Consider the following 24768-nt stretch of genomic DNA (forward strand, 5'->3'; position numbering starts at 1 on the left):
AGAGCGGTGGCACACGGTCCTGGGGATGGGCAGAGCTTGTGCCCGTCCCGCGGCTCAGCTCAGGGCTCAGCTCAGGACCGGGCAGAGCGGAGGCACAGCCCTGCCCGGCATCGGGGCACGGTCCGTGGGGGCGCTCAGGGCCGCGCAGCCCGGACCGTCGGTAGCGATGGCACAGCGGTGCTCGCTGTGCTGTCACTCCCGGTGCTGTCAGCTCCGGCGCTGCTCTGCCCGCCCCGGGCCGTGTCCGCGCCCTCCGGGGCGGGGCCGCTCATGCGCGGGGCCGCGGCCGGGGCTCCGCCGCTTCCGCCGGGAGATGCCGCTGCCCGGGGCCGCGCCGCCCGGGGCCATGGGCACGGCCGTGGGGCCCATGAGCCTGCGGGAGCTGCTGCTGGCGGCCGAGGCGGGCGGCGCGGCGGGCGGCGAGGAGGAGGTGTGCGTGGTGGGCATCTTCGGCAAAACCGCGCTGCAGCTCTGCTCCGAGAAGGAGGCCCTGGTGAGCACCGTGTGCGACCGGCAGGTGTTCCCGCTCTTCCCGGAGGAGGATCCCGAGCTGGCGGATGGCGCCGCGGGGCAGGAGGGGGATCCGGCCACCAAGGATTACAACCATCTGCAGGCGTACTACAGCCAGGAGAGCCGCGTGCTGTACCTGGTGCTCACCTCCATCTGCGACACGCCGCAGCTGCTGCGCGCCTGCGGGGACCTGGCGGCGGCCGAGAACAGAGAGGCCGGGCCCGGCCACCCCTCCGGAGGCCCTGCCCCGCTGCCCCACGCCGAGGCTCACGAGTTCTGGAAGCACCAGGAGAAGCTGCACTGCCTGAGCCTCCTCTACCTCTTCTCCGTGTGCCACATCCTGCTGCTGGTGCATCCCACCTGCTCCTTCGACATCACCTACGACCGCGTGTTCAGGGCGCTGGACGGGCTGCGGCAGAAGGTGCTGCCCTCCCTGAAGGCTGCCATCAAGGATTGTCCCGTCGGCAAGGAGTGGAAGCTCAACTGCAGGCCATGCCCTCCACGCCTCCTCTTCCTCTTCCAGCTCAACGGGGCTCTGAAGGTGGATCCGCTGCCAAGCAGGGGTCAGGATCCCTGTGGTCACCTGGAAAAGCCACCCCCCAAGAAGCATTCCCCCAAGAGGAGGCTGCAGCACGCTCTGGAGGATCAGATCTACCGCATCTTCCGCAAGAGCCGCGTGCTGACCAACCAGAGCATCAACTGCCTGTTCACCGTGCCCGCCAACCAGGCTTTCGTGTACATCGTGGCTGGTGGGCCCCAGGAGGGAGACGACCCTGTGGCCATGCTTCTCGACCAGCTCAGGAGCAACTGCACCATGAGAGAGACTGACTCGCTGCTGGCTCCCACCCTGTCGGGACCCAGGAGGTATCAGATGATGAGGCACGGCCGGCAGCAGCTCTCCTTCCACGCGGAGAGTAGCAGCTCCAGCTCCAGCTCCTCCGGGCAGCTCGTGGACTGCACCCTCAAGGAGTTCTTGTGGCAGCACGTGGAGCTGGTGCTCAGCAAGAAGGGCTTTGAAGACAGCGTGGGGAGGAACCCGCAGCCCTCTCACTTTGAGCTCCCTACCTACCAGAAGTGGGTGGCAGCTGCTCTTAAACTCTATGAAGTGACCATCGAAGGCAAAGACGATGACCCGACCTGCGGCGAGCTGAGCTCCAAAATCATGAGCAGCATCAAAGTTTTGGAAGGCTACTTAGACATAGACACCAAGTTCTCTGAAAACCGTTGCCAGAAGGCTCTGCCCATGGCCCACAGCGCCTACCAGTCCAACCTGCCCCACAATTACACCATGACAGTGCACAAGAACCAGCTGGCCCAGGCCCTGCGCGTGTACAGCCAGCACGCCCGGGGCCCAGCCTTCCACAAATACGCCATGCAGCTCAACGAGGACTGCTACAAGTTCTGGAGCAACGGGCACCAGCTCTGCGAGGAGCGGAGCTTGACCGACCAGCACTGCGTGCACAAGTTCCATCTGCTCCCCAAAGCAGGTAAAGATGCTCGCTTGTGCTTTGGTTTCATGGTTTAGTGTGCTTTCAAATGCTTAGGCTGAAAGTACCGGCTCTGAAATATGGGAGGTGAAAGTTTGCAGCTTTAAAGGACGGTGTTCAAGGACTGGACAAGGTGATGACCAGGCAAAGGTTGGACTCGATGATCTCAGAAGTCTTTTCCACCCCAAATGATTCTGTGATCATCTCTACAGTGGGATCATAGCTGAGCTGCTCTGCAGGTTTCCTTTATATAGAGTTTAGGAGCCAATCCACTGTTAGTAGTAACTCCTACTCTGATTTTCTGATTTTAGTGGTAACTCTGATTCTGTCCTACTAGCTAAAAGTAATTAACACTGGAGGACTTCTAATGAGAAGAGTGTAAAAACAAAGTTCTTTAAAAAGCATAAGCATCCCCCTTTGTTTTAAATATTGTCTTACTAGCTAAAAGCAATTACACTGGAGTACTTCTAATGAGAGGAGTGTAAGAACAAAATTCTCTAAAAAGCATAAGCATCCCCCTTTGTTTTAAATAACCTGGTTGATCTGGGAGTCAAAACTGACTTCTGCAAGTTTATTGCAGGCAGAAGAACTTTGAGCCTTCAGGAAGAGGTTGTAAAAACAAATAAGATTTGGTTTAGTGGTATAACCTCCCCTGGAACTTTGTATTATTAAAAGTGGGAAAGGGAGGAGTTGCTTGACAAACATTTTCTATTTGTGTATAGCAGGGAGGGAGCAATGGATGAAGGGAATAAAGAAAGTTTTGAATGGTGAGCAAGTTGCCCAAGGTTTGATTGATTTTGCTTTTAGGGGAAAAGCCAGAAGCAGACAGAAATCCTCCAATTCTGTACCACAACAGCCGGGCTCGTTCCACTGGTGCCTGTAACTGTGGAAGGAAACAAGCTCCTCGGGAGGACCCCTTTGATATCAAAGCAGCTAATTATGACTTTTACCAGGTAACTCTTAGGTCTCTTAGTGCTTCAAGCAGTGCTTTCGTTTCATCCTCAGAGTCTGTATTCTGAAGTGACCACAACTTTCTCCTTAACCTTACCAAGGTTTTGCTTGGGGGAGACATTTCTGGGAGCAGAAATGGGCTGTACCAGGCTGGCAGTTCCAGTCTTTACCACACACACAGGAGCACCAGTTAATGCACCTGTTTACACTTTGAATGTGTTGGTCCATGTGAATTTTAAATAATCAGGTCTGTGGGCCGTGTTCCCATTGCTGCTTTGGTTCTGATATGGTGCAAACCTCTTGAATCTTAATTATAGCTGCTGAATGTTGTGGCTCTGAGCTTCCTCATCTAAGGGTGGCTACTAAACCACCTTCTCTTTCTCACAGCTGCTGGAAGAGAAGTGCTGTGGAAAACTGGAGCACATCAACTTCCCCATATTTCAGCCAAGCACACCTGACCCGGCGCCTGCTCGGGACGAGGCGTCGCCCGCGCCTCCGGAAGGCGAGATCGAGAAACTCAAAGAGAAAGAACCTCAGACTCAGGGAGAGAGCACAGGCCTGAGCTTAGCCCTGAGCCTGGGCCAGTCCACAGGCAGCCTGGGCACTTACCCACCCGATGGCCAGGGTGGAGGGGACAATGCAGAGAGCCACGGGCAGAGCGGGGACTCCAAGGGCGAGAAGAGGCCGAGCCTGGTGGATCGCCAGGCGTCCACTGTCGAGTACCTCCCCGGGATGCTCCATTCCAACTGCCCCAAAGGCCTTCTGCCCAAATTCTCCAGCTGGTCACTGGTCAAGCTGGGCCCTGCTAAGGCTTACAACTTCCACACAGGCTTAGATCAACAGGGCTTTATCCCAGGAACAAACTATTTAATGCCTTGGGACATTGTCATCAGGACGAGAACTGAAGATGAAGGAGACTTGGACACCAATTCCTGGCCTGCCCCCAACAAGGCAGTCCCTGGGAAAAGGAGCGCCGTGGTGATGGGAAGAGGCCGGCGCAGGGACGACATCGCTCGGGCTTTCGTGGGCTTTGAATATGAAGATGCACGTGGCAGGAGGTTCATGTGCTCGGGGCCTGACAAGGTGATGAAGGTGATGGGAGGGGGGCCCAAGGAGTCGGCCCTGAAAGCCCTCAACTCCGACATGCCCCTCTACATCCTGTCCTCCACGCAGGGACGCGGCCTCAAGCCCCACTACGCCCAGTTCATGAGGCTCTTCGTGGTGGTTCCTGATGCTCCTCTGCAGATCACCTTGACCCCTCAGGTGGGAAGTGCAGGAGGGAATCTGGGAACAGCAGAGACAAGGGCGGTTGGGGAAACATTGATTCACAAGGGTGTCAAGAAACTCCAACTCAAAGCAACTTCAGCCAAGACAGTAGTTTCCAAAAGTATGTTACATAAGCACTTGGGATTTCTTAAACTTCAAGGTGCCAAATTTATACTTCATACAAAGTAAAAAGTATTTGTACTTTGTACAAATTTATATTTTCTATAAAGTACAAATATTTTTTGCAAAAATAATTTATGGAGGATGCGTTATTGGCATTCCCTGCGGTAATAATGGCTTTTATTAAAAAAAAAAAAGCAGCTAACAATGACCTTTCAAGAATGACTTTGTCATTTTAAATGTCATGGAGAAAGGCAGTGACTCATTGCTCAATTACTATTAGTTACAATTTTAATTTAAGAGGTGAAAAAATGTTGGTTTTCTGAATTCACCATTTCTTCCATTTTTCTTTTAATACTCATTTGAAAAAACTCCATTTGCATTTTATTACTTTATAAGGTAGTAATGATGTTTGATTGCCTGCTCATGTTTTCTTTTGCCTTTAGGTTCAGCCAGGACCACCACCCTGTCCTATATTTTACCCCGAGAAGCAGGAAATCACCCTTCCCTCTGATGGACTCTGGGTGCTGAGGTTTCCCTACGCCTACGTGACAGAGCGGGGGCCCTGCTTCCCTCCCAAAGAAAGCCAACAGTTAATGAGCTACAAAGTTCTCCGAGGAATACTGAAAGCAATCACACAATAAGAATGGTTTTGGAAATCTCTGTTTGAGTTTAAGGCTGTCTGCAATCAAACTCATGGGTTTTGGTCACCCAACAGTTGTCACTACAATTGTGTGAAGCCTCCACTGTATTTCACTGGAATGCGGTCAGATTGGAAATAAAGTTGATATCAAAGCAGGAAAATGGATCTGAGACATGTAAATTTTCCACTTATTAAGTTTTCATATGTAAAAAATAAAAGCTGGTTTTCATAAAGTGCTGATCCTGTATTACTAGATGTTTTGATGGCAGTGCTTTTCCCCATCCTGTCTTTTATATACCTATTTAGGAACATTAAAAAAATAACACTGCCTGAAATCAAGAGTTTACTTTGTCATATTGAGGCAACGATGAGCAAAATATTTTCTTTTTCTGCACAAGCTATTTGTATGTAAATTATGCTTTTAATGTGATGATAGGAGAAATCATTGTCTTGAAAAAAAAAGATACTGCAGTTCTGATGTATATTAACAGCAAAGCCAGAAACTCTGTTCACCTGTATCAAGTGACTCTCAGTGCTAAAAAATCAGCCACAGTAAATCGACTTTTAACTGAGGTAAGATGTAAGGCTGTATGCTGAGACCTAATTTAATTTCTAGAATATTTGTTTCTAATTAGCATGCACACAAAATTTAATTTGCCAGTTTGCTGTAGTACAGTAATTAAACTGCATGACCAGAGCTGAGACCTGGTTTCTGCTCAGAATACATCTGTGAGGGGCTGGGTGAGGAAAAGACATCCCTTCCTATGGAATACAGCATGAGGGCTTGGGTTAGATGGTCTTTAAAAATCCTTTCCAAGCATTCCATGGCTCTGTGATCTCCGGATGTGGGGAATGTGTCCCTCCCATTCGGAATGTGACATCGCTGAGGGAATGGATGAAGAAACGCATCCCTGCGTTTGGAATGTGATATCTCTGAGGGGTTGCGTGTGGAAAACGCATCCCTACTGTTTGGAATACGACATAAGGGGCTGGACTAGGTGATCTCTAAAGATCCAATCCAGCTGTTCTATGATTTTATGGCCTCTGAGGGGCTGTGTGGGGAAAGCATCCCTCCCATTTGGAACAGGACAAGTCTGAGGGGAAACACATCCCTTCCTTGGGAATACGACCTTTCTGAGGGGCTGGGTGTGGAAAACGCATCCTTCCACCTGTGAGAAGAGAGCCGGCACAGCCAGGTGAAAAACAAAAGCGTGTAATTGAGAATTACCCCGCAGCACTTACGAAGTGGTTTTTGACCGTGACAGCCCCGCCCATGAGGCGGGCGCTGGGCGGGGGTGTGGCAAACACATCCCTCCACCTGCCAGCAGAGAGCCGGCACGGCGCGGTTGGGAATTAAAGCGTTTAATCGCCAATTCCCCCCCAGAGCCATTGCGGAGCAGCGGCGGCTGCGGGCAGCCCCTCACGGCCGGGCGGGAAGGGAAGGAGGGCGCGGGGCCGCCGCGCCTGCGCGCTGCGCTCGCCGGGGCGGCTGCGCGGGCGCAGAGGCTGCGCTCCCTCAGAGCCGCCGCCGCTGCCTCGGAGCCTCCGCGTCCCGCAGCGGCTCCGCCTCGCCGCGAGCCGGCTGCGGGCTGGGACACGGGCACGGAACCCGGCAGGACAGCCGGTGACAGGGCGCAGGATGTCGGCCACGCTCTACGTGCTCTCCACGATAGGTGGATACGTCCTCACCTCCGCGCTTCTCCTCAAGTGCCCGGGGCTGCTCCACCGGCCCAAGCGGCAGCGCTTTCGGTGCCGGCACATCTCGCACCGCGGCGGTGAGTGAGGGAGTGCGGGGATGGAGGGGAGGGGATGCGGGAGCCCTTCTGCTCTCTGCCGCTCCTGAGGGACGGTCCCCGGCTCTCGGGGCTGCGCGGCCCGCGGGCGGTGCTCCCTCACGACCCCCGGGCGCTGCTCGGGCCCCCGGGCGCGGGAGGCTCGTGAGGGACCGCGCGGTGTCCGGGGCTTGCAGCGGGGCTCCCTTTAAACCTTCCTCCCTCAGCCTAATTTTAGGTGCCACCTGCTGACCAGTGCCTCGGTTCAGCGCGGAATTAATCTCCGAAGTCCAGCCGCGCCAGTCGAAAATCAGCTCCTTTTTTTTTTTTTTTTTTTTTTGTTTTTGTTTTCCCCCCTCAAACACGTCTGGGTTTTTTGTGGGTTTTTTTTTGTTTTTTTTTTTCTTCTGACGATTCTGTATCCTGGTATTTCTCTCCCCAGCCAGATGGGCGTCTGGCTGTTGCTTAGGTCAGGTACAAGAGAGCAATTTTCTTGCCTCTGACCTCCTGTTTGCTTTGCTTTCTGCTTTCAGGAGAAGCAGAATTTGCTGTGGCTCTGTTCGTGTTCCCCTCTGTGTTTTAGGCAGACAGTGAATGGCTCAGTGCCCTGCTAAAACCCTCTTGCATTTGAAAGTCAGGCATGTTGATTCTGTCTAAAATAGGCTTTTAAGTTTCTCCTGCCTATTCCAAAGCATTGGGAGGGGGGAAATGCAGCGAGGTGTGTCTTCCCGTTCTGTAGAGATCAGCTTTGTTTTCTTCCCTGCTGCCTCACCTAATTTTTGAAAATAAGTAGTTTGCTAGTAAATATTATTTTATATTCTGTGTGAGAGATGTCTGGTGCTGAGTTTAAACAGTTTTAAGTGTCGTACTTTGTGCCACTTTATGCAGGGGTTTAGCCAGTGGTCCTTAACAAATGTTGCTGCCTTGAACTGTCAAAGTATAAAAACTGGAGCTGATCTCTTGAAGATTTTGTTCCTGGCACTTCTTTCATTTACTTTATTTGGCAGTTTAAGTTTCTTTGTAACTATAGCTTTAAATATAGCATAAAATGTAGCTCTTTATGTGGGCTAACTGTATCTGTTGCTTGGTATTTGTTTCCCTTCGGCAAAAGAAAAGGTTCCTAATTTTAAGGGTTTCCTAGTTTTTTTTTTTTTTTTTTTGTTTGGTTTGTAAGCTGTTAAAAACTTGCAGGCGACTTTGTTGCAACTTGGTATGATCCCTTAATCTTCTGTTCTCGCTCCTTTGCAAGCACCTTCGTTAGGATACAGAGCCCTAAGCCTGGAACGCGGGGGCTTGGGCCGGTCTCTCTAAGCTCCATCGGAACAGCAGCAAAGCCTCGCTCAAGGGAGGATTATTCCCCGGGCATTCAAAGTCCACGATCTGTGAATTGTTCCTGTGAAGGCCACCTGAGGCAGGAGGGCAGCCCTGAAAGCTGCTTTTTGCTCATCGGAGGCTGAAGATCACTCGTGCTTTGCTCTCTTTGGTGTTTACCCTGTAACAGAAATTCCTGCGGGACTTGAGTTCTCGGGCTTTAGTCATGCTGTAGCTTTAGACTCAGTGTCAGGTTTCCTATTGCATTACTCCAATTAGCCTGGGAGATCAAGGTAACGCTTGACTTGTTTGGCTTTTTCCTCTCAGGGATGAAACCTTGTACAGTGAAGTTTTTAAGTCTGAGGGGCTTGATTTATCTTGCTTTTTCATTCAAGAATTTTGTCACCTCATTTTTGTAGAATCATCCCTGAATTATTTCTTCACGTCTGCATAACTTTAAAATTGATCATTTCCGAGAGCAGTTATTGAGTCTTGATGTTCTGTGTTGGAGTCCTCTGTCAATGTCAGCAGCCCTGGGTTGCAGGGTCTCTGAGAAAGGGTAGCAGGATGATTTTTACACAGAATAGTTCAGATTGGAAGGGACCTCTGGAGATTGCATCTGACCAGAGCAGGTTAACCAGGACCTGTCCCAGTTAGGTTTTGAATACATGCAGGGATGGAGTCTCATCTCCAGGGGGCCTGTTCCAAAGTTTGGTCACTCTTGCAACAAAAAAGAGAGGTTTTCTTACATTTATGAACTTAATTTCCTGTGTTTAAACCTGTTCCCATTCCTCTTGTCCTTTCCCTGAGCCCTACCAGGAAGAGTTTGGCTGAGTCTTTACTCTCTTCTATCCAGTATTTACACCTGTAGGATCCTCCCCAGCCTCTGCTCTCCAGACAAAACAATCCCAGCACCTCAGCCTCTCATTGTACCTGAGACTCTCTCATCCCTTCATTTTCACAGCCTTTCCTTGGGTGGGAATGTGCCCTCCTGATGTCTGCATGTGCCATTTTGGCTGGGGAAGCTCTGTTCCTCAGAGGGAGTGAGCCCATGAAGCTGGAGGGTGTTTGAGGAAGTGTCAGCAGCCCTTTGGTCAGCCCAGCCCTCTCACTTTTCTGGGAGAAAATGACTTTAACCCAATAACTTGTGTAGTTCCCTTTTCTGCATGGGGTTGCTGATTTAGAATTCCTCTTTCAGCTGATCTCTCAACTTTGTTCCTCATTTCCCCCAAAATGCTACAAGTCAGGCATTTGACTCACCACCCCTGACATGGCACCATCCCTGGCCCTTGACCACCTCCCTGCCACGTGATTTGTCAGATCAGCCACTTAAAAATTTATTTTTGGAATTTTCTGCCCAGGAATGTTAGGACACTCTTGCTTTGTTCACAAATGGAAGGCTTGACTCAGGTGTTTTGGCCTTCCCTCACCGTTCAGGATGTATGGGCTGGATTGCCCCAGCTGATAAGCTATCTAAAACCTCAATTATGATTGCAGTTAATTTGTAACTCATCAGCCAGGCCCTGTGCAGGGAATTCCCATTTGTTAGGCAATCACCAGATGGGTACCATGAGGTTCTCCTGCTCTCCTTTGTCCCTTGGTTCACTTTTGCTACTCAGCCAACTCCCAGTTCTGCAGTCAAATCCCATAAAATGTTGGTGAATGTCTGGTCACAGAAGCTGCTGTGGACTCACCATGTTGTTTTACATTAGCCCTGCAGATTTTTGTCATCATGGCTCTAAATTAAGTCTTCCATTTTGCAAACCTGCCTGAGAACAACAGTTTTAAATTGGTGGTTGTGCATTGCTTTAATTAAGTAACTGAACACAGGTTTAGGTAAGTATGTGGTGGTGAGGTCTTGTTAATAGGCAAGGCCTTAATTGGAGCTCTTATAATTGCTGTTTACCAAGTCTGTCATTCATTAGTGACAGAGAGCAGTTGAAATTTGCATAGATATCTTCATCAGCAGTGTATCCTCCTGAGGTTGTTTTGTTTCTCAGTCTATAATATTGCCCATTTTCTGAGGCACAACCTCAGAAAGAGGTTGAAAAAGGCACAACCTTTTTCCAGTCCCTAATCAGGCTGATTTTCAAAGATTTTTATGCAGAGATTGCTGGCTTAGGAGTTGCAGAGTTTAATCCTGCCTGAGAGAAAATGAAATTTGCTTGTCCTTTCACTTCTTAACTGAAAATGATGTGTGTTTCATTCTTTGTGTGCGAGACCTCCCTTCTCCTGCAGCACAAACCTTTATTGACAGATCTGTGCTGTTTGGGGAATATCCTTGCACTGAACAAAGAGCTTGTCACCTATTTCACCCCAGCTGGGTTTTACATTTAGGGAGTGTCAGCTTTAGAATGTCTTGGCTGCTTTCATTCACAGCTTTTTGTTATTTTTTTTCTCTTTTTACTCTTCCCACCAACTCTCAAATACATTTTTGCATGTACTTTCCCTATGCCTGTGGGGCTTATTGTCCTAGCTAAATACCTCTGGTAAAACAAATGCTTTGGTTTGAATATTCGAAGTGTTACACAAATCCAAGATAAGGTTTTTTTTTTAAATAATTTTCCTTGGAGAAGGTTATGTCTCTCCAGGACATTGGTGGCAACAGAGATTTCTGCCTTGAGCTTCATCCTCATTTCTCAAAATATGTATATTTTAAAACCTGCTAGTTTTTAATTATATTTTCAGTGGGATTGAGGGGAGGAAAAGGATATTGTGTAAGTTTTATTTTTGTTGTTTCTGTAGGTGCTGGAGAGAACCTGGAGAACACAATGGCAGCCTTTCACCAGTGAGTACAGAAGGATGAGAATATCTGAATTAGGTGTTCTCAGTGTCTTTAGTGAGTGAAGCACCAAGGGAGGTGGGACTTCATCAGTTCTTTGGGCTCACAGTGTCCTGTTTCTGAAAGTCAGCCCTCCTCTGGGTAACTCCTGTGCATTGCCACACATCCACTCCAGTTTCACCAGAAGGAGTTGGGATACCACAAATTATGGTCTGTGCACAGCAACAAATGGAAACAAACCCCAAGGCCCGAGCTGTGCTAGCCAGTAAAACAGCAAACAATACTGTGCTCAATGGTGATTACTTCTATTAATTAATTTATCACTATAAAGCAGAAAATGCTGCTGTTTATGGGTTTTTTTCTGCACTCACACACTGCAGTCACGCAATGTGTGAAAGCCTCTTACTCAGGGTTTAAAATGGGGTTGGGACCAGAAAGCCTTTTAAGCCTCCAGCATTTAAGTAGTGAATTTTAACAAGGTTCTCAAAGGCATTTGGAGAAGAAGCATATCTAAAACTCCAGCTGCTGCTGAGAAGGGACCACATTATGTGGGCTCCTCTTTGTTTTGTTTGGGGTTTTTCTAATTTGCTTTGTGCTAAGGAGCCTCATCAGTTCGCTGTTTCCCTGCAGCCTGAGGGGTGCCAGCTTTCCCAACCAAATGAAAGAGAGTACTGCACTATTTTCTATCTCCATGGAAGCTCAGCATAGTTTTGTGTGGCTTTTTGTTTTGTGGTTTTTTTCCTGCTGGCCTGCCTTTTTTCAAGTCTGTTACCAGACTTTCTGAAAGTGCTTCTTCCCTTTTTTTTAACCACTTCTTAAATTTCATTTCATATCATAATCATTCTTAATTTTCATTTCATATCATAATCATTCATGAAGGGCTCTTGCAATGCAAGTTATTCCATAATCTATTTTTTATTTTATTCCCAGAAATAAGCAGTAATACTTAGAGTAAGGACTGTGCTGGGGTTAATACATTTTGTGATAATGTTTTGCTGACTCTCTTCCACCCATTTTAATTATTTTACAGCTGTGGTGGGACAAGTGCATTGAGGTCCAGTTTTGAACAACAGCTGCCAATAGCAAAGTTCATCTGAGTAAAGAGAGCCAGGGCAGCTCTGCAGGAAGCAGAGCAATTGCCTCCTGTTAGGAGTGGAAACTCCTCTGGCCCCTTTTGGGAAGGGGTAAAGGCTTTGTCCATCCCATTTGCTCTTTCCCACCCTCACAAGTAAAGCAGCAAAAGGAATGGGGTAGAAAATCAGTGATCTGGCTGGTGAGAAATGGTCAGGATTGACTGACAGCTGATAAGAGCTGATCAATTTATAATCCATCAGATTCTGTGTGAAGCCAGACAGGGTGTGTCTGCAGGAGCTGCTCCTGCAGGTTTGCACAAGCAGCAATATTTGCTTGTTGCTGTAGTTGAATCTGGAAGAGAATGTGTGTATGGGGGGAGGAGACCTTTATTGGCAATTTCAGTTTCTATATGCTTAATTTACAAATATTCTGGAAGGAAATTAGAAGCTTTTTGTACTAAAGACAATATTTTTTTAGTTTTGTTTTATTGGATAAGATGCATAATAGATGGGTGGCTATAATCTTGTCCTACCATATTTAAATGCTTCTGTGGTGATTTTAGATTCTAAAACAACAGATTTTAAGCAGGAGCACTCTCACCCTAATTTGCAAATGTGAGCCTACCTCACAGCTTGAGTTCTGGAGCAGTTGGATCTGAATCCACAATGATGTTCTGACTCTGGAGCAGAATTTGACAGAACAAACTGGCACAATGATGTTCTGACTCTGGAGCCTTCTCTGGAGCAGAATTTGACAGAACAAACTGATTTCCAGCTGGGAAAGCTCAGCACTTGAGGAAGCTTATTTAGCAGTGAGCTGCTTGTAAGGGCCTGGCAAAGTCTCAAATTTGTTAACAAGGAAAGTTGTTGTTCTCCCCTTTCCATGCAGCATCAGCCCTGACTTTCTTAAGCAAGAAATATTGCTGATAAAATCTGCTGGTGAAAGGATAAAACATGGGAACATCTACAGATTTGGCAAATCTCCTGCAGCAGATTTGGAGTTGCTTTCCCTCAGGAGGAAAAATTCACCCAGTACAGCCTGTGATTCTTCCATATGTAACAGGATTTTGTTCCTCTCCTAATTCTTAATTAGCAGCACTGGCAAACAGTTCACAAATTGGCTTTAATTTGACAGCCCTCCTTGGTCATTATCCCAGCTGGACCAGAAATTGTGTTAAACACTTTGGGGAGTATGTTCTGATTTATTTTTTTGTTTGTTAGTGCATTAGTGGATGTTCATGGGCTGTGTTCAGCAGCCAGTAAAGCCCTTAAGGAGAAGGCTGGCACTGAATTTACAGAGCTTTGGGTCTCAGGTAGGCACAACTCACAGGTGGTGTTGGTTTGCTCAGAGGGGGATAAAAATGCTTTGAAGGAAGAGTTCAGATTTTTATCTGTCTGCTGGAATGACACCTCTTTTCTAGTTAAATGAGCAATTCACTGCTCATTGCAGTAAAGCTTTTTTTTTTGTTCTGGTGTGAGGTTTCTTGTTCTTATTTTCCATCAATATCATTAATTTTGCTTTCCTTACTCCTATGAACCAAACTACTATGGAGTGGATTTGGGATTGGATTAGAGCTCTTCAAAACAGTGGGTTGGAACAGGAATAGTTATTTTGCTTTGAAAAATATGACAGATGTTTAGTGGTTTATTTACTTTTTAATTTAAATTAAAACTTTTTCATTAAAACAATAGTTTAAGGTTGTTTTGCTACCCAATAAAACAGCCAAAAGCCTGAAAGTCCCACTGCTATTTTCCTGATCCATCCCTTCCTGATTAATGTAAATAAAGTCCTGCCATTTATTGTTTCTAAGCACAAACTCAATTTCTTTTTTCAAAACCTCACTTCCTGCAGTGGGCAGATGTGCTGCTGCTCACCAACACCCCACTCCAAATCCTGACCCCATCCTTTAGGAGCAGCTTCCTCAATCCTGGGGTGGCAGGCTGCAATCCACAGGTGAGCTTCACAATTCCTGTGGGAGACAGAGCCAAAAATCCCATCTCTGCTTCAGGATTTTTTGTTTTTTTCTTGCATCAGCTTCCCACTGCAGCAGAGATGGGTGAGGATTCCTGTTTGCTCCTTGCTTTGCAGCAGGATTGTGAGGGTTCCTTGCACCATTAAAGCTCCAAAGGTTCCAGTGGGGATGGTTTATGGGATGTGCTGGGTTTGGAGCTGCCCAAAGCTCCTGAGTGGTTCAGGGCAGCCTTTCCTTGCAGCGCGGTTAATTTGGGGACAGACATGTTGGAGCTGGATTGTCACCTGACAAAAGATGAGCAAGTGGTTGTGTCCCATGATGAGAACCTGAAGAGATCAACAGGAGTTGATGTCAACATATCTGACCTCAAATACTCGGTGAGTTGAGGAGAAAATGGGCTGGGGGGGGTTGAAAAATGCATTTGTGGGGTGGGCAGGGGCTCTGTGTGTGCCTGGTGCCCAAAACCAAAGGGGAGGATTCATCTCAATTAAAAAACCCAATCAAAAAACCCACCCCTAACCTAAACCACCCTCACTGAACTCCCAGTGCAGTCAGATCACACCTGGCACATTCCAGAGGGTGATTTACTCCTCCAGTATCAGCTTGGCTGAATGGCTCTGGACTGGGATGTTTTGTCACACTGATGGCAGAGTGACAAAAGCTCTTCCTGGTGTGACCAGTTTTTTAGTGGGAAAACTGGGAGATGAACCCTCCCTACCTGAACTGTGGAATTTTTAGAACTCTCAGACATTTGGGAATGTTTTGCTTTGTTCAACAACAGATGACACAATCTGAGGATGCCAAAAAGTTCAATTAATACTGAAAGTGGTGCTACTAAATCAGTTTTTTGGATGAGGAGATAAATGGCTTATGATTTTTTTTTTTGTCTTTTGGGAGGAGGGTCATGATTATATCCCTGCATTTGAATTGATTGTTCCATTCCTCTTTGTTTTATAAGGAACTTCCACCTTACCTCTGCAAGTTGGATGTCACCTTTCAGAAAGGTGAGATGTTTGTCTCTTGCTGTTTCAATTTTCCATTTTGCAGCACAGCACTTTCCTCCTTTGGCAAAGGGAGTAGAAAAGTGCATTTGCTTCTCTCAACATCATGACAAAATAAATTTCAAAAGAAAAATGTAGCCCTGGCTGTAGAAACCAGTGCAGTAGTTACTGTAGGTATGACTTGGAGCTCAGGAGGAAATTTTGTTCTCATTTGGTCTTTTTCACATTAATCTCGTTGCATTTGGTGTGTGGTAACTGAGCCTGTGTTTGCTATTTCAGGATTTTAATGTTGCCTGCACTCCTACTGTTGCTAAATAATGATTAAATCTCATGAAGTTAAAACCTGAATGTGCAACATGCTCAGGGCATTTTCATTATGGAAATGAGCTTGTCATGGTTAATTACAGCTGAATGAAGTAATTTTTTGTTTAAAAACGTGATTATCCTTGGAACTTTATACTTTTATGAAAGTTTGAAGGTAACGAGTGCTCTGACATTTCTGCTTTTATTAAAAGTGGCCACAGCAGTGAGAAGTTTCTTGTTTCCCCAGAAAGTCAGTGTGAGGGGACAGACAATCGTATCCCACTCCTGCAAGAGGTGTTTGAGGCATTTCCAGAAACTCCTGTCAACATTGACATCAAAATGAACAACGACGTGTTGATCAGAAAGGTAACTGAGAACCTGCTGAGCTGACAGCAAAGGCAGGGGAATGCTGCTGATATCCCAGGAGTTTTTTGGAGTTCTGGCAGTCTGTGATAGCAAGATCTGTGTTCTTGGACTGCTTCACCCTTCACGTGTTGGGTCCTGCTCCCTGTGTGAGGTAATACAGGAGACAGAGAAGGGATCTTGTGCCAGATATTCTGTAAAAGCTCTTTAGGACCCTTCATCTGGAAGAGAACCTGCTCCAGCACTGCTGGAGACATGTTTGGTTTGTACCTCATGGGAAGGGTCTTCTTAGGGACTTTATGCTGCTTTGCTCTCCAAAGCAGAATAAAAACATGATGCTATTGTGTAGAGCTGTTCAACACAGAGGGAAATCTTTCCAGAAAATATTGTTTTGTCTTTTAGGTTTCTTGAATTTTTGTAGGTATAAACACTTGTTTCTTTCCCATCAAAGCATCCCAACCACCTTATGATGGGAATGAGTAAAGAACTCTTTTTTTGTAATGATTTCCAAAGCAAGCAGAGTTTCAGTTAAATAATGCTGCAGTTAATTCCCAGTGACTCCACGTGAGAGTTGTGCTTTTTGTGCTGCAGGTCTCAGAGCTGGTGAGCCAGTACAAGAGAGAGCATCTGACCGTGTGGGGCAATGTCAATTATGAGATTGTGTGCAAGTGTTTCAAGGAGGTAAGGCTGAGTCCAGCTAAGTGTGCTCACAAAACCTACAGAAAAGCACTCTGCAAATCAAGATTTAAGCAGCTAAGCCAGGCTTCTACTTGTGGTGAGAAATTCTGTGCTCAGATTGTACTGCTAAAATAAGAGAAGCACAGTTAGCACCCCTCTACCCTGCCATAACATACTTGAGGAATTAAGCTTAGTCATGTTTTATTCTTGTTTTATGAAATATAGGGCATTGCAGTTTTATACCAGGAATTCTTAGAAGCCTGTTTTGCACATCATTCATCTGATCAAAAGCAATTTTTCCAAGGATTGCTGATTGTCTCTTTCTTTGCATGAAAATAATGGATGTGGCCACTAGTGGACAGAGTTGTATCAGCATAAAGCTGTTCTTTCACAGCTATAATTCTCCTCCTCCTTGTGCTGAGGAATTTTACAATTTAGAATTAAATTAAAATTGTGCTTAGTCCAAGGGATTTATGCACCTGAGTAAAATCCATCTGGCTGATAGATCAGTCTAGTTGTTTATTTCAATTTATCTGTGCAGGACAACACCCCATTTCCTACCTGAACAGCAGTTAGATTTATTCACATAGAGCAGCTTAATCTCAGGTGTGATTGCTGAACTTCAGACATGCATTGATGAGTAAATTTAATTGCAACAGAGTCAAAATCTACCAAGATAACTGAGAATCTCTTTCCTGGTTCCTGCAGAACTCTGACATTCCCACCATCTTCTGTGCCCAGCGTGTCCTGCTGCTCCTTGGCCTGTTCTACACTGGGCTGCTGCCCTTTGTTCCCTTCAAGGAGGAATTCTTTGAGATTCCCATGCCTTCCATCATCCTCAAGTGAGTTACAGCCCACTGCTGCCCCAGTGTAAAGCAGGTGAACCCTGATGCCTCCCTGAGCACTGATTTTTTGGGCTGAGCTTGCTTTTCTGTTGGTTTAGGCACCTTTGGGTATTGCTGGGAGAATTCTGTGCACAGTAATACACAGCAGTTCTGTGCTTACAACTGGTTCTTCTCCTCTTTTCTTGAGAACAAATTTGTCTGATAGGGCCAAGAGACAAGTCAGCAGTAGCGTGGAAATGAGATTTCACAATCTTTCTCATTCTTCACTCAAAATGCTGCAGAACTCTCATCTCTTGCTGCTTCTCTTAAATGTAGCTCATTTCTCTTGTATAACCCAATTCTACATCACTGTCTTGAGCAGTGAAATTACTGCTCTAATTTGAGCAAGATTAATTCTTTATGTTCCTTTTGCTGGAACATCTCAACTAAGATGTTAATCTGTGCTCTGGTAATTTTTGGTTTCCTCTTCCGCAACAGGCTGAAAGAACCAGAGAAGATGTCAAGAAGCCAGAAATTTGTTATCTGGCTGGCTGACACGTAAGATTTTTGTCTGATTACGTTTTTATTTGTATTTTGCCTTTATATTAACACGACTCAATTAAGATTAGCTATTGCTATATCTATGCATTATATATTTTCAGTTCCTTCCAGCTTTTTGTCAGTGCAGGATAAATCAGATTCAAATCTTCTGTAGGTTTGCTCTATGCTTTTATTTTCCATACACTGAAGCTTTCTAAGGTGCAGTATTCAATTATTCCAATTGTGTCTGTTAAGCTTCTGTCCTTAAGTGTGCTCAGCTAATTAACATGCAATTAGATGCAGAATGCAGATTTTGTGGATGTGACTTTCATAATGTTGTCAGAGGAGAGACACTGTTTGCCTTACAAGGAACACTTTGCATTTTAAGAATATCTGTGCTTCAGAGGGGATGTAGTCACAGGTTTTCAGTGACTGCAGCGTCTCCTGGCTCTGACATTGTTAGTTCAGTTTCTCCAGGGGCCAGGACATTTTAATGTCTTCTGGTGGGAAGGATAAAACCTCTCCTGAAAGCAGAGTGGTTGGTTCATCAGACAAGGTGTAAGGTACCTGCAGGGTGAAGGATTTCCCTGCTGGATTTGATCCCCAGCAGAGTTGATACTTGAATTGCTTGGACTGGAAGTTTTCTAGAATTGGATTTCTCTTGTAGAAAACTGTACACACTGTATGGGAACTTCATTGCAGGTCATCAACAGACACTGAAAACTCCATATATACTTGAAGTTGTTAATTAATCTCCCTCTCCTTTGCCAGGCTGCTGATGAGGAAGGCACTGTTTGATCACCTCACAGCTCGGGGCATCCAGGTACAGTGGGGCAAAGCTGAAGTGAGAATTCAAACCAGACAGACACAACCTTGAAGGAAGTTCCTGTTCCCCCCTTCAAGTTCTTTGTGTTTCTGGGACCATGAGTTGCTGTTTAGTTCCTGAGCAAAAGCTGCTGCTGTTATATTTGCTGTGCTCTGGTTGCAAAGGAAGATTTGTACACCTGGAAAAAAAAGAGTTTTTAGTTTTAATCTCTTGAAGTAAGGGAGTTTTTTTTCCCCACTTCAAACTTAAGCCTATAAAATCTGAAAAACTGGTTATCTGATGTGGGACTATCACAAAATAATAATGCCTTCTAGAAGGATCTGAAGTCTCAGGTAGTGGAATTGGAGTCACCATTAAAAAATGTCCCTTTTGGAGGGTGAGGGGGGGAAGTCCAGCATCACAGTGTAATCATCTCTCATTTTACATATGCAGCAACATCTCTCTCAGACCAAACAATTTAGGTCAAAAGACACTTTTTAAAAAGAAATTGGTATTTCCTGTAATAACTTGGTTGTTGTGTCCCATTTCACAGGTTTACATTTGGGTACTGAATGAAGAGGAGGAATACAAGAGAGCATTTGATCTTGGAGCTACTGGAGTGATGACAGACTATCCAACAAAACTGAAGGAGTTCTTACATAATTACCCAGCATGAAGGAAGAAAACTGAGAAAGTCCTTCCAGAGCAGATTGTGAGCCAAGGATTTTCCTCATTAAAAAAATCATTGGGGACAGCATGCACAGATCATTTCTGTTGGAAACATGTAACTGATGATCTGTTACCTTGTTGTCAAGTCACTACCTAATGTCAAGGTTGTATATTTATTTTAAAACTTTAATTACATAGTTTACATTTGTAAATAGCTCATTTAGTAACAGCACACTTCACAAATGATGATGATGATTAGGAAGAGAGTTGCCTGATAAGGTACCTGTAGATAATAAGCATTATCTTACCTGTCACAAGTGTTCCTAAGCAGCTGTCCAGATGTGTCAGTTATTCCAGTTATATTCTAGTGAGCAGAAACTGAAGAATTTCTGAAAGTGTAGCCTGTGTGTTTGCATTTCTTGTGTTGCTTTTAGATTTCAGGTAACTTCTAGAGGAAAAAAAAAAAGATAAACAGGCACAGGAGAAATAATAAAGCAGACTCTGTGTCTGGCCAGGTACTGCAGTGTACTCAGTGAAGATGATCACTTTTAGCCAAAATTAACTCAGTACAGATTTATTCCATTATTCTCACTGACAAGAATGTTAAACTCGAGTTGGAACTGGATTTGGACCCTCTGAGGAGATGGCAACACTGTGACTTGTTGGTCCAGGTCTAAACACAGGATTTAAACCAGGATCTGGGTTTGACACCAAGTTCCAGTGCAGGGTCCAGGTTTGCCCCTGGCTCTGGCCTGCCTGTCGTGGCAGTGGCTGGATTTCCAGGATGGAAAATTGCACATGTTACAGATTCCACTCACTTTGAAATAGCCTTTTCACAATGTCCTAAAAGTCTTTTGCACATTTGTGGTTCTTGATGAACAGGAAGATGTTTTTTAGGGTGAGGGAGCAAAGAAGATTTAAATTTGGTCGGGAGTTTCAGGGACAAATGAAAATGTTCCTATTAAAGGAATTCACCCAAAGCAGATTTTTATGTGTATTTATAAAGGGAGGAAGTGTCAATCTAGAATGTGTATAGACTTTAGTCTTTTCTCTCCACAAAAATCCATTGAATATAAAAGTTTATGTGCATGGATGTGGGCATAACTGGCAAAACAAAAGCCAGGAAAGCCCAGGTGTGATGGAATGGGGTTAGGCAGGAAGGTGTTTCTAGAAGCTTCCCATGCTGTTGTGTCCTTGTGAGCAGGAGTTACCCCTGGGTCAGACAGGTTGGAGCCTGCAGTGCCCGTGTGCCTTGGTGTGCTCATGTCATGGCTGGGGGTTCAGGGCTTTGGTTATGGATTTATGGCACCCAGTGTATAGAGCTCAGTCACTGGATCATCAGATGCTCCCTCTGAACAAGAGTTTGGGTCCAGCTGTGTGTTTTTTGAAGGGATTTCATGTGAAAATAATAGATCTTAATAATAAACACAGATGTGGTTTTACTGCAAGGAGCAGCCACTGTGCTAAAAACTGATTTTTAAGTCATTTTTTTCCCCTTTGGTAGCTCAGATTTTGGAGGGTCCTTGTTGCACCCCCTGGCTGCTGTGCCATATTTATAATTGTGGAGCATCTTTGCTGTTCCACTGCCTGTCAGGAGGCTGTGAGAATGCCAAATCCATCTGCAGGGAGAGTGTTTGTTTCTGCAGCACAGTTCCCTTCTGAGGAATATGTCTGGATGAAATGGAAAAAAACTGCTGCATTTAGGATTCAAGTGAACATGTGCTGATGGGGGCAGATGAGTTAATGTTGTCCTTTTGAATATCTGCCTGGTGAAGATGACTGCAGATTCAATTTCCTCCTAATTTAATCAGCCTTGTTGCTTATTGAATGGAAGAGAGGAAAATGTAACTTCCTAACTGTTCACGGGGGGAAAAGGATGAAATTATTTATTAGGTACTAAGCTTTCTGTTTCCCTCTCAGACCAGTTCTGTCTGGTCACATAAGTGCTAATAATCAGTCAAGTCACAGCTCTGCCTGCTTTTTAGAAGCCACAGAATAGTTATAGAAAATGTTCCACATGCAGCTCAGTAAATTAAAAAATGCCACCTTTCTGTCCTAATCTGGATTTATGAGCAGTTTGTAGCTCCAGACAGGTTTTTATGCAATGTGGGTTTTTTAAACTCAATTTTATTGCTATTGAATTTCTGACACATGCACCAAGATTAAGATGCAAATGTAATTATGGTTGTAGAGAATACTGTCAAAAACATATTAAAGCTGTCTTGTTTCAGCTAGGAAGAGCTAAGTTTTAAAATGCCAGTTTTGATCTCTGACTTTGTCTCAAGTTTCCCTCAACACTCAATAAATAAACAATATTCCATTATTGTATATTAAATGATAAAATACAGACACAGACACTGAAATGACAGTGTTTTATATTTATTATTTTTCTTATCTCTCTAGTAGTAGAGATGGAAATCTCTGCCTTCTAAAATCCTCAGCACATTTTTCAACCCTGTTTTAGTCAGACCACCAGAGTTCCTCCATCTGATGGAGCTTCTGGCTGTGCTGTTTATACATTGACCTCTCTTGGATAAATCTGCTGCTCCATATCTGCAATTGGGCTGGGAGGGAAAGGCTCCAGTGCTGGATTTATTTTATTCCTTCACCTGCTGGGGCTTCAGCACAAGAGCTCAGCTTGGATCTCGTGGCACAGAGATTCCCTGGGTGAATGCCAGCACCAGTGCACAGGGCTTGGGCCATGATAACTTGTTTGTGACAAACACCATGGATTTGGGGTAACAAATGTCAAACATTTCTTCTATCCAATCCTTGTTTGCAATATTCCAGAACTCGCTGTGGGATTTTTAAACCACTTGTACAGAAAAGCTTTTGTTGAGAACTTGCACAACTGTCCAGGAGGATGTTCAGTTAATCTCTCTCTCTGAGGAGAGATTTTTTCAGGTACTTTTAACTCTAAATATTGTTTTAACACTGTGTTCTCAGCCCTGTTGCAGACTGTTTGATGTATGAAGGATGATTGCATGTATTTCATGCACTTTTAATTTGCAGAAAGTCTCGTGGACCTCTCTAGCTCCAAAGCTATGCAGTGATTTTTCTGTTCATGTGAAGAAGGATTTGATGCTTTTGAAATGTGGCACATTAAAACACCTTTGCTCATAAAAGGTCTAAAACTGAATGCTTGTTAGGTGTGACTTCTTTTCCTAAAAACCAATCTCTGAGAGTGATTTTTTGGTGGGAGTTTGTGTTCCCAGGAATTCCACTTGCAGCAAGTTTCTGTCCTTCCTGATGATCAGCAGGATAACATTTCTTCTAGTCCTAGAGGAAAAATTTCCAGCTTTCCTTCTGGATTGCCATAAAATTACATTAAATATTAGGTTTGAAGGTCAAGTGTCATTTTAAAGCCATGAGGGTTCATGGTTAGGTAAGAGAGGTGAGGTGGGGTTTGTGTGTTACAATATTCAGTAACTTCTAAAGGACTTTTCCAGCATGAGGGGTTTCTCCAGATGGCTCTGGATGATGTTGGATTTCTTAAAACACATCCTAAATTTGGTAAAATTGGTAAATCAGAGCAGGAAATTGTGGGGGGGCATTACAGAGTCTTTTAACATGAGCAGTATTCATCTGTGATCCCTTCAGGTGCTGTCACCTGCCCTAAATCTGCAGCTCAAACAGAATATTCAGAACTTCACAATTTATTTATCTGAAGCAAGAAGGCTTGAGGTGCTGATTAAATTAAGAAATTTTCAGGATATATACTTTAATATATATAATACATATTTTAATATAATATATAATTAGGTATAATATAATATATATTGGATAAGTAATATATAAATTTATATATTATATATTATTTCAATTGAAATTTATATATTTTATCTAGTATATATAATAATTATATTATAGTTTATATAAATGTTAATATATTATTTCTCTAGTATATATAATAATATTATAGTTTATGTAAATTTTAATATAAATGTTTATATTTTTATAATAGTATATTTATTTTTATAATATACTTTTTAATATTTATTATATATAATAAGTATACATTAATATATTAAGAAATAGCTAATTATATATTATAATTAGTGCTACCATTGGTTAAATTAGAAATAATTATTTACAATGAATTCTATATTATCTATAATTTAATTTTTTACATTGCTTTGCCCCTGAGATTCCCGGTGCCCGTGCAGAAGGGATGGATTTGGGTAGGAAATAAATCCGCGTGTCCCTGCCGGCTCCTGCCGCGGGAGGCCGCCACAGCCCGGGCTGTGATTCCTGCTGGATTCCGTCCCCATCATCCCGGGCATCCCCATCATCCCGGGCATCCCCATCATCCCCATCATCCCGGGCATCCCCATCATCCCGGGCATCCCCATCATCCCCATCATCCCGGGCATCCCCATCATCCCGGGCGTCCCGCGGAGCTGCAGCCGAGCAGAGGCTCCTCCAGCCCACACTGCGATTTTCCATCGGTTCATGGAAGGGGAATGGAAATCCTATGGGAATCCTGTGGAAATCCTAATGGTAAAATCTGGATTATGGCTACAGAAAGGAACACGAGGGATCGGGATCAGCTCATTTTACAGCTGCACACTCATGGCTTGGTGATTTTTGGGGTAGCATGAAGCACTGGGGTTTTTTTTTTTTTTTTGTTTGGTTACTGGTGGCTTGGTGATTTTTGGGGTAGGATGTTTGTTTTTTGGGGGGTTTTTTGGGTTTGGTTTTTTTTTAATTGGGCCAAAAATAGTGAAATTGGAAAAAAAAACCCCAAAAAAACCTTACTACTGTAAATTATGAGAACACTTCAAGGATGCTTCCGCATCAAAAATCTCAAATATTCCCATTTTAGAGAAAAAAAGGCAGTAGCAGGGGAGGTGCCTTGGTTACAAGGCCATTAACAGCTGCTGTAAAAAAAAAACACCACAAACAAACAAACAAAAAACAAAAAAAAAACCCCACAAAACTACTACTGTAAATTATGAGAACACTTCAAGGATGCTTCCGCATCAAAAATCTCAAATATTCCCATTTTAGAGAAAAAAAGGCAGTAGCAGGGGAGGTGCCTTGGTTACAAGGCCATTAACAGCTGCTGTAAATAAAATTCAGGAATGCCAAGAAACTGAGATTTTATCAGCTCCAAACACACACTTAATTCCCAAGGTGTTGAGGCAGTACCTCAGTGGGTGATTTGCTATTTTCTCCCCTCTCAGTACTGCCAGGACAAAAGTTTCCCCCAGGCAGTGATGCCCGAGCAGTTGGGCTTTGCCTTTTTAAATGATAATTAAGGTTTAAACTGATATCAGACACTGAGCAGGGAAAAACAGTAACTGTGCTGCTCGGGCTCCAAAAATGAGTGTTTGCAAATAGTGGAATTAAAATTCCTGCTTGCTGTTGAGTTGAAAGTTAAGTTGTAATTATTGTAGAGCCAAAATTCACTTTTTTTTTTTTTTTTAATAGGTTTCCCTAAAGCTCAGCCCAGCAGAAGTTTTCTTGGTGCTGCCCAAGCTGTGCTTGCAAAGTTTGTGACCAAAGTAACCCAGAATCAAATGTGAAAATGGGATTTGAAGTTTAATAAGTAGCATTAAACCCAACCAGTGTTATATTTTACAAAAGTGAATTAAATTCTTCTTATAACACAGTTATCCCTAAAAGCTTCCCAATTTTTGTTAATCATGGGGTTTAGAACATAAGAAATTTTGGCTTTTTTATGGTGATATTTTA

General features: G+C 44.5%; 2 protein-coding genes across 3 annotated transcripts; both read left to right on the forward strand.

The window, feature by feature from the left end:
- The first annotated feature begins 296 nt into the window (after positions 1-296).
- SMG8 (SMG8 nonsense mediated mRNA decay factor) lies at positions 297-5214 on the forward strand. 2 transcript variants are annotated; one of them, XM_039720894.1, is made up of 5 exons: positions 297-1997; positions 2805-2950; positions 3336-4031; positions 4122-4211; positions 4781-5214. In XM_039720894.1, the coding sequence occupies exons 1-5, from the start codon at positions 314-316 to the stop codon at positions 4976-4978; spliced, it is 2814 nt and encodes a 937-aa protein (XP_039576828.1). In that variant the 5' UTR covers positions 297-313; the 3' UTR covers positions 4979-5214. The 2 variants fall into 2 exon arrangements, with proteins under 2 accessions (XP_039576828.1, XP_039576827.1); XM_039720893.1 differs by having other exon boundaries at positions 3336-4211.
- Positions 5215-6305: 1091 nt separating this feature from the next.
- GDPD1 (glycerophosphodiester phosphodiesterase domain containing 1) lies at positions 6306-22210 on the forward strand. The gene is made up of 10 exons (XM_039720862.1): positions 6306-6752; positions 10806-10848; positions 14130-14265; positions 14847-14892; positions 15440-15558; positions 16147-16236; positions 16942-17075; positions 17556-17615; positions 18369-18420; positions 18956-22210. Exons 1-10 carry the CDS (start codon positions 6617-6619, stop codon positions 19076-19078), a joined length of 939 nt encoding a protein of 312 aa, XP_039576796.1. The 5' UTR covers positions 6306-6616; the 3' UTR covers positions 19079-22210.
- Positions 22211-24768: the final 2558 nt, after the last annotated feature.

Source organism: Passer montanus, unplaced genomic scaffold, assembly GCF_014805655.1.
Source record: "Passer montanus isolate IOZ18808 unplaced genomic scaffold, ASM1480565v1 scaffold44, whole genome shotgun sequence".
Lineage (NCBI taxonomy): Eukaryota > Metazoa > Chordata > Aves > Passeriformes > Passeridae > Passer > Passer montanus.

Coding starts and splice junctions, on each gene's coding strand:
- GDPD1 (XM_039720862.1), top strand. CDS start 6,617: ATGTCGGCCACGCTCTACGTGCTCTCCACGATAGGTGGATACGTCCTC. Junction 10,849..14,129: donor ACAATGGCAGCCTTTCACCA/GTGAGTACAGAA, acceptor CTTTCCTTGCAG/CGCGGTTAATTTGGGGACAG. Junction 16,237..16,941: donor TGTGCAAGTGTTTCAAGGAG/GTAAGGCTGAGT, acceptor TGGTTCCTGCAG/AACTCTGACATTCCCACCAT.
- SMG8 (XM_039720893.1), top strand. CDS start 314: ATGCCGCTGCCCGGGGCCGCGCCGCCCGGGGCCATGGGCACGGCCGTG. Junction 2,951..3,335: donor CTAATTATGACTTTTACCAG/GTAACTCTTAGG, acceptor TCTTTCTCACAG/CTGCTGGAAGAGAAGTGCTG. Junction 4,212..4,780: donor AGATCACCTTGACCCCTCAG/GTGGGAAGTGCA, acceptor TTTTGCCTTTAG/GTTCAGCCAGGACCACCACC.